This window comes from Vollenhovia emeryi, unplaced genomic scaffold, assembly GCF_000949405.1.
Source record: "Vollenhovia emeryi isolate VEMERY1.0 unplaced genomic scaffold, V.emery_V1.0 DF939155.1, whole genome shotgun sequence".
Classification (NCBI taxonomy): Eukaryota; Metazoa; Arthropoda; class Insecta; order Hymenoptera; family Formicidae; genus Vollenhovia; species Vollenhovia emeryi.
This window is the reverse complement of record NW_011967211.1, coordinates 1062466-1070891: the sequence shown is the minus strand read 5'-3', so window position 1 is coordinate 1070891 and position 8426 is coordinate 1062466. Positions and strand designations below refer to the sequence as shown.

Here is an 8426-nt window from a genome sequence, read left to right as displayed (position 1 = left end):
GACATAAAGACACCTTAAAGATGTCTTTTAGACATACGTGTTGTTTGGGAGCCGTCTAATAGGCACCTTTTCGATCTCCCTCTCTCACTAGGAGGCTGTTTTGTCTTCGTTCGAGAACTTACGATCGATTACACAAAAGGAAGATATTGATTATGGACATATGAATACAAAAGGAAATTTCACTTTCGCACACTCGTCTGTACTGTATACTCGTAAGCGACAAATCGTCGTCGTGATATTTTCATCGGAAGATATACAACAGTTGACTTGTTGACGTCGATTGGTTCAATCGTAGCAACGTTCGATGTCGGACGAATCGGCCGAAATTCTCGTATTTAGAAGCGCGATGCCCTCGAGACTTTTCGGCAATACAATATTATAGTGTCTATAATATGTTATTTTTTAAAGTTGTATTATTTTCATTATAAATATATTTTTATATTAATTATATTTAAATCATTTATCGTATATTTAGAATTTGTACGTGATTCTGATAAAATCACTGGTCGATTTTTTTTAGTTTCCTCATCTTTGCGATAAACGTATGTATGTATAATTAATGAAATAATTAATCGATTTAATTTTTTGTCTTTAAACTATGTTATTTGCTAATTTTTTAATTATTCTTACGTCTTTGCTACGCGGGGACTAATCTCGCAATATTGTATTGTAACATGTATGCACGTACGTGTGTACATACGTTTTAATGCGAGTTTATTCCTCTATCTTTCATCACTACTTGAACTAGGAATGTCTCTTTATTTAAAAACAAGAAAGGCTTTGGCAGCGCCACTTAGCCTGCTGTGTATGTCTTAAAAATTGTACTTCGTGACACCTGTGAACTTTCGCGCGAGTGATCTCGCAACACCTCGCGCTTTGCGCTCACCAGTAGCGTAACACGATCTCTCGAAGCCCGCGCCTTTCGCGTCTGAGTCGTGTCGAAAGAAACTTAAACTCCGACAAATCTACTTTTGTAACACTCTGCTAATCTTCTTGATGAAATAATTTAGTAGTTTTTGTACTGCGAAAAACTACTTTCAGACAATCCAAAGACAGAGTTGAAGAAGCTTTGTGTTTCTCCACATTCGGTTGAAGAATTCCCCAAAAATTCCAAAACCTACGACTTTCTTTATCACAAAAAATTCTACTTATTTAAATAGCCCGAGATAAGTTTGACAAAATTAAAAGGAACACTCGGCATGCGTACATTAGAAATTAACGCGGTTTGATTGTTTTCACCGATGGTTCCCGAGGTCCGAACGTGTCAAATTGCCAAACGAGCGAGCACTCGAGTTCTGGACGCCGCGTAATCGGCGATCATCCTGGGGTCAATTCTGTATCTTGCGCTACAGTGAAAATGCTAAAGGTGAGCGGTTTTGTCTCTTTCTAAGAGGACAGTTGGAAGGAGACAAAGCCACTCACTTTTAGCATTTTCACTATATTGTAAGATACGGAATTGACGCAGGCGCGAGGAGAACAAAGGATAGCTCCTCGCGATTTCGAACTGCTAATATTTCTGAAGGTGGTACAGTTCGATCTTGTAGTTAAGATCATTTTAAATGGAACTGTGACAACGGTAAATGGACCATGAAGCGATCGTGCAGCTTCACGAGATCGTTAAACAATCTTAACTGTAAGATCGAGCCAAGAATATCCGAGATCCCCCCCCAGTCAATGACCCCGGGTGAACCGTCGGCTCGATCGAAGGGAGGCTATTGGAATTGAAAATGATCAATTTGCCGCACATATCCGTGGGCTCGAATTGAAGTTACAGAGCTGTCCATTAACCAGATTGGCCCGACTGAATTCATCATCTTGTTCATTCAGTCTCGCGTTCGCGGGCCCGCGGCGGCGGGGGCTACGTCACCGCCGGGGAAACGGGCCAATTGGACGCTCCCACATTTCTAAGCGCGCACACGCGTACTCGAGCGCGCTCGCATCCGGTCGCCGGATTCCGGGTGAGCGGTCCACTCTGACAGGCCGCCGCGGCAGCCAGGCACAGTTGCGGTACCTTCGCTCGCGCGTTCTCCGTATTCGCCGTGCTTCACCATGAGGCTGCTGTTGTTCCTGGGCTTGGTAGCCGCTGTCGCCTGCGCGAACAACGGGCCGAAAGTCACCGACAAGGTATAAACGCGCGGGTTATGCCGCGAGGTGCGGGATCACGCGAGAGAATCCGATAAGCCGACGATACTGCGGATGAACCGATAAGCCGTGAATACGTGGCACTCCGTTCTGCCGCCGGCGCGAGATATATTTATGTTGCACGTACGGAGAGGATCCGCGCGTCACTCGCTCACGAGCAATGCCTTTGTCCGGCGTGCGCGTGCACGCCGTACTCGCGTCCGACGAAGACGTCCAATTAATGAGCCCGATTTTTAGGTATGGTTCGACATCAAGATCGGCGGTGTCGACGCTGGCAGAGTGGAGATCGGCCTGTTCGGCAAGACCGTCCCGAAGACGGTGAAGAACTTCGTCGAGCTCGCCAAGATGCCGGAGGGTGAGGGCTACAAAGGCAGCAAGTTCCACCGAGTGATCAAAGACTTCATGATCCAGGGGGGAGACTTCACCAAGGGAGACGGCACTGGAGGTCTTTATCGTCAGTTAATCCGGCACGTTGCGGGCCTGCATATTTGACTAATGATCCTTGATCCGCTCTCCAGGTCGCAGCATCTACGGGGATCGCTTCGCAGACGAGAACTTCAAGCTGAAGCACTACGGCGCCGGGTGGCTGTCCATGGCCAACGCCGGCAAGGACACCAATGGGTCTCAGTTCTTCATCACGGTGAAGCAAACGCCGTGGCTCGACGGTAGACACGTCGTCTTTGGCAAAATCATCAAAGGAATGGTAACTGCTTGTCCCGTTATGGATGACTTGCGATACAATTTTTCAATTAAACTAAATTGGCGCCAAGAGGCACACAAAGAATGGAGCACAGTTAACGCGCCGCGGAATCTAATAAGTAATAACGCATATGCATTCAAATCTTAATAAAAATACAATGTAATTGTTAAATTTAACACTTCTGTGTTAAAGGTTTGATAATATAAATATTATAGGGGCTGACGAATCAAGTGCGCAGCTGCACGTGTTCAAAATTATTTTTCTATAAAGGCGCATAAACGCCTTTATCGACACTCTACAATTCAAATACAGATTGGATATTTTTATTTTTCCTGCAGGAAAGTAAAACTGCAAAGTAACGATTCGTTACTTTTTGAGTAACTGTATTTGTAACGCGTTACTTTTCAGAATTCGTAACTTGTAACCGCAACTAGTTACATTTTCAGCGACAAAACTGTAGCTACTTTTATAAGTAACTTCTCAACCTTGTAGAAATGTTAGTAAATGTTACAAATCGAAACCGTAAATATATCGTGTCTTTCAGGTTTTCGCGGTTATTGACATCGTCAGTAGTATTGGCTTCTGGATGGTTACCGCGTCCATTTGCGGCGAGGTGCCGACGTTTCGCAGACATTGCAGTTTGCATCATCAGGACTGGGAGGCTTTGATACTATCGAACTGCAATGTTTGCGATACATCGGCACCTCGCAGCAAACGAACGCGGTAACCAGGAAGCCATTACTACTGACAATGCCAATAACCGCGAAATATATTTATGTCTCGATTTTTAACAATTACCCACATTTCTACAAGGTTGGGAAAGTTACTACATTATAAAAGTATCTAGTTACCGTTACAGTTCTTCGCTAAAAATGTAACTAGTTATACAGTTACAAGTTAGCAATTATGTTTAATTACGGTAACCATCCGGAAGCCATTACTCCCGAGATCAAATCAAGTAAAAAAGTCCTGCGCCACTTTTCCCTCCGACAAACAGTTGTCGAGATACCGTAACATTGAAAAAGTCACAAATTTTCTCTGGAATATCTCAAAAAGTATTAGGCAAATAAAAAAATGTTTCGGACAAAAGTTGTTCATATTAATTAGTAGAATAAGACAGTATAATCAACAATAGGGAGTTCCATTTAAAAAAATTGAAGGTGATCTTTAAATAACTCCAAGTCAATGGCACCTTATGTCCCCTTCGAACCAAACAGCTGTTGTTTGAAACGTTTTTCCATATCTTTCATACTTTGGGAGATGTTTGCGCGGATCATTTAAAATGGGACACCCTGTCTAACGATCGCCTTTCCGTTGCAGGATATAGTGCGAAAGATTGAGCAAACGAAGACGGACTCGCGGGACAAGCCGCAGAAGGACGTGATGATCGCCGACAGCGGCGCGGAGACTGTGCCGGAGCCATTCAGCGTGTCTAAGGACGACGCCACCGAATAAATCCTCAGCATTCGCCAACAGCCTCGTTATTCTTTATGATCTCTTTATTTCGTACAAAACGATCTCTCTGCGGCAGCCGCGCGGCTTTGACAGCCGCCTCCGGCTGGTTTCCCCGTGACGGATGGCGCGGCACCAACGAAGATAAACTGCCTAACGGCATCCTGGACAACGGGAGCGTTAGGCAGCGGCAATATCAACGAAACGTTTTGTAAAAAGGTCATAAAGTTGTTGAAGCAACAATCAACGAGTAATAGAACGACGGTTTCTATTCTAATTGTTAAAGAAAAAAAACTAACGTATAACTTGCATCGCACGATAAATTTTCTACGTAAGCAGATTTTCTACGTTCACGAAATAAACATAAGTTGTTTAAAGTAACTGTCCACACACGTGAGCCACCTTATTTCTCCTAGAAAGCCGAGCCGCGTTCGATTGTCGATTCTGGATAAGACGCAAGCTACGGCTAAGGGCCAGTTTCACAAACATCGGTTGACTGCTCGCCCAAGGTTGATTGACTCTCTGTTCCTTTTTAGAAATGGAAAAAGATGGGGAAGGTTGACCGAACTCGGATTAACCGACGTTTGTGAAATTGGCCTTGAACGTCTTTAGAATCGTATTTGTGTAGCTACGGCCGTAGAGATCCTGACAAAGGAATCGCTGTATAGCTAACCCCTGGTCCACAATCTTGCTTTAAGTAAGCTGTAAGCTTCAAGCTGTAAGAAATTAACCAATCACAGGCATTTATTCCTCTCATTCTCATCTGTGATTGGTTGATTTCTTACGGCTTGAAGCTTACAGCTTAATTAAAGCAAGATTGTGGACCAGGGGTAAGCGTTTATGTACGTATACAACTGTAGCTACAGTTTTAAAGAATGACTCAAAATGGCGGGTCAACGACCGGAGCGCGACGTATGAAATTCCCTGCAGTAATTGGCGACTCCGAATCGTGTTTTTCTCTCCCACGAGGAGAGCTCGCGGCTTCTCTTTTGAGCCTGGTGTCGGGAGATTCAATGAAAAATGTTGTCAAGGCGGCGATTGTACCTCGTCTTGGCGCATAAATGGATTCGAAGGCGAAACTACCTTTCACGGCGGTCCCTCTCGTCCAAGACTCAAAAAGACGCAAAAGTACGGTGAGCAACTAGGTTATGTCGGATAACGTAAAGAACTCTTTAACGCCAGTGATTGATTAACCAACGTAGAAAGTTGCTTGGCGACCCGCGGCTGGCAAATTCTGATTGAAGAAACTCATTGCGAGAAACCCTGGCCGAGGTAATATTTTTCGCAATGAATCTCTTCAATTAAAATTCGCCAGCCACGGGTAGTCGAGCAATTTTCTACAGTTTTGTTATGTCAAATGTTTACACATGTTACGTGCCTTCGAGGCATGTCGCTCGTAAAACGTCGACGATATCCCAGCGAGAACTGGCTCGTCGACTTCATCAACCGACGAGTCGTTTCTCACTGGGATTTCGACAGTGATCGCAGTTGAGTCGTTAATCGTATTTTCCTCTTTTTCCGGTAATCAAGGGAGAGATGGAAACCCACCGTGGGATTAGAGGTCCACGCTCAGATCGCCACGGAATCGAAACTGTTCTCCGACGCGCTCACCAAATACGCCAGCCCGGTTAATTCGTGCGTCTCGTTCTTCGACTGCGCCACGCCGGGAACGCTGCCCGTAAGTTGACGAGCGCCCCACGAACAATTAACCGAGCAAAGTAAATATTAATTGTCGTAGACACGAATGTGTGTCGCAGGTGTTGAACAGGAGATGCGTGGAATCGGCGGTGACGACCGCCCTGGCGCTGTCCTGCCGACTGAACGAGACCTCCTTGTTCGAAAGGAAACACTACTTCTACGCGGATCTGCCTGTGAGTGATAAGGCTTTCGCAGGAACAGATACTTGGCGTTATTGTCACTTATTAGCTGCAAATTACTTAGGCGGGCTTTCAAATCACTCAACGGGAGCGTCCCATCGCGGTCGATGGCGAAGTTAAGTTTCACGTGTTCACCCCGGGGCTGCACAAGTACCCGTACCTCAAGTCCTCCAGAATCAAGCAGATCCAATTGGAGCAAGACAGCGGCAGGAGCTTGCACAATGAAGATTCGGCAAGGTATCGGTCGTGCCGATCGCTGCTCGATTTTATTCGCGAGTTGGTAAAAATTGAGACGACGTTTCGACCGAACGTTTTGGTATCTTCATAGATGCCTGATCGATCTTAATCGCGCCGGAATGCCCTTGATGGAATTCGTGTTTGAGCCGGATTTGGTCGACGGCGAGGAAGCGGCCGCGCTCGTCAAGGAGCTCGCATTTACCTTGCAGTTACTGGGTGTTTGCAGCGGCAAAATGGAAGGTCGTTTGCAGAAGCCGCTTTCGAATTATTCTTCATGTGTACAAACTTGAATATATTTTACTATCCTGAAATTGTAGAAGGTGCACTTCGCGTGGACGCCAACGTTTCCGTGAGCGACTGCGACGATTTAGGCGTACGAACGGAAATAAAAAATATTGGAAGCGTGCGTGCTGTCGCTGCGGCTGTTCAGTACGAGATAAACAGGCACATTTCTGTCCTCGAGGCCGGTGACGAGATGTTCAACGAGACTCGCGCGTGGGACGCGGCGAACAAGATAACTATCCCTATGCGCGAGAAAGAAGACAAAGAAGTAATACGATGCTTCGAGTTTATGTCGCTGCTCCGTTGTCGTGGCATTATTGAATTTGCCTCCAACACTTTCAGGATTACCGATTTATGCCTGAAACAAATTTGCCACCTTTATGCATACATCTCAGAGAAGATTTACCGAATGCAAGCAATTTGGTCGACGCTGTAGTACTGCGAAGACAACTACCCGAGTTACCGGAACAGATACGTCGGAGATTAAAGGATGTTCTCCGGATATCTCCTGAAATAATCGTGGCTCTAATGGTAAATCGCGATACTCTGTAACGAAGCGAGTACAAAAATTGTGCTTCATATTTTATATATTTTTTAGAGTGACTTTACATTGTTGGAATTATTTAATGGAATAAGAAAAAAAGAGAATCGCGAGCCGCAATTGATTGCGAAGTTTCTCGTCAGGGATCTGTTGACTTTTGTCAATAAAAATAATTTAACGATCGAATTTTGGTAAGTCTCTTTTTTTTATTATTAAGCAAGACAATGTAAAGTCTGAATCGAAGAATGCTCACCTAATGAATTTTCAGTATACCACATGAAGATTTTATTGGTCAAATAATCGATTTGTTACAAGAGAAATCAATTAATTTAATAACGGCAAAGAGGGTTCTGAAGGAGTTAATAACCAATCCGAATAAACGACCAAAAGAGGTAAAAATCCTACTTTTTCATCAAAAGTATTCACAATTTGAACTTTTTTTTCAACTTACACGCGATTGCCTTTGGTTGTTATTCGTAGATCGTTGAAGAGCACGATTTGTTCCTGATATCAGATGAGAAACAGCTAGAACAGATGTGTCTGGAAATTATAGAGGAAAATCCGAAACTTGTATCAGGATATAAAAGTGGCAAGAAAAAATTATTTAACGCATTAATGGGAAAAGCGGCAAAGGTTACAGAACAATGCGCAGATTTGGCTGCAGTTGCAAAAATTATGGAACGATTACTGAAATCGTGATAAATGATTATTGCAGAAACGATAAACCTACTAACGAATTAGTATTGTGACACTGTACGATATACCGTAAATAAAACAATAATTTGAGTAAACAACAAACCATTTGAAAAATCAATGTTATTAATTACTTACCTTTTATCGTATATGTTACTGCTGTGATCAACCACATTATATTGTCTATATAAGGATCTTTACTAATATAAATATTTAAAACAGATACAATATGAACGTATATAAAGAAATTTCACCATCGATGCGACACAAGTTTATAAAATAACAAAAGTAAGGTCCATATATATATATAAGCCTATGTATTAAATATTTACACAAATATTATTTTCTAATAAACTTCATTACGAAATAACTACATTGAGTCATCCTTTTTTTTACAATTGTTTACAATAATATCATTAAAAAACATGCCAACTGTCAATTACACATTTCATTATCCGATATTTATAAATTCGTTTTTATCCAGAGCGTATTGGACAATCAT

The 8426-nt window shown here is 43.2% G+C and overlaps 3 protein-coding genes across 7 annotated transcripts in view; 2 read left to right on the top strand and 1 right to left on the bottom strand.

The window, feature by feature from the left end:
- Positions 1–1473, bottom strand: part of LOC105565096 — a 3965-nt gene extending 2492 nt beyond the window's left edge. For 3 of the 5 annotated variants that reach the window (XM_012017989.1, XM_012017990.1, XM_012017991.1), the window contains exon 1: positions 38–415. The gene's annotated coding sequence lies outside the window, so the exon portion shown is untranslated. Of the gene's footprint in view, positions 1–37; positions 416–630 lie in introns of those variants that run through there. The other 2 variants (XM_012017987.1, XM_012017988.1) reach the window with 2 other exon arrangements.
- Positions 1474–1913: 440 nt separating this feature from the next.
- Positions 1914–4675, top strand: LOC105565094 (peptidyl-prolyl cis-trans isomerase B). The gene is made up of 4 exons (XM_012017981.1): positions 1914–2124; positions 2380–2587; positions 2661–2845; positions 4163–4675. Exons 1-4 carry the CDS (start codon positions 2050–2052, stop codon positions 4295–4297), a joined length of 603 nt encoding a protein of 200 aa, XP_011873371.1. The 5' UTR covers positions 1914–2049; the 3' UTR covers positions 4298–4675.
- A 554-nt stretch (positions 4676–5229) lies between these two features.
- LOC105565093 (glutamyl-tRNA(Gln) amidotransferase subunit B, mitochondrial) lies at positions 5230–8031 on the top strand. Its single transcript, XM_012017979.1, has 10 exons — positions 5230–5427; positions 5825–5972; positions 6052–6165; positions 6236–6408; positions 6500–6648; positions 6726–6958; positions 7033–7221; positions 7289–7422; positions 7500–7623; positions 7712–8031. Exons 1-10 carry the CDS (start codon positions 5315–5317, stop codon positions 7928–7930), a joined length of 1596 nt encoding a protein of 531 aa, XP_011873369.1. The 5' UTR covers positions 5230–5314; the 3' UTR covers positions 7931–8031.
- Positions 8032–8426: the final 395 nt, after the last annotated feature.

Excerpts from the sequence above, each read along its gene's own strand:
- LOC105565094 (XM_012017981.1), top strand. The coding sequence starts at position 2,050 with ATGAGGCTGCTGTTGTTCCTGGGCTTGGTAGCCGCTGTCGCCTGCGCG. Across the intron at positions 2,588-2,660 it reads CAAGGGAGACGGCACTGGAG|GTCGCAGCATCTACGGGGAT; the intron begins GTCTTTATCGTC and ends TCCGCTCTCCAG. Across the intron at positions 2,846-4,162 it reads GCAAAATCATCAAAGGAATG|GATATAGTGCGAAAGATTGA; the intron begins GTAACTGCTTGT and ends TTTCCGTTGCAG.
- LOC105565093 (XM_012017979.1), top strand. The coding sequence starts at position 5,315 with ATGTTGTCAAGGCGGCGATTGTACCTCGTCTTGGCGCATAAATGGATT. Across the intron at positions 7,222-7,288 it reads AAATAATCGTGGCTCTAATG|AGTGACTTTACATTGTTGGA; the intron begins GTAAATCGCGAT and ends TATATTTTTTAG. Across the intron at positions 7,624-7,711 it reads CGAATAAACGACCAAAAGAG|ATCGTTGAAGAGCACGATTT; the intron begins GTAAAAATCCTA and ends TGTTATTCGTAG.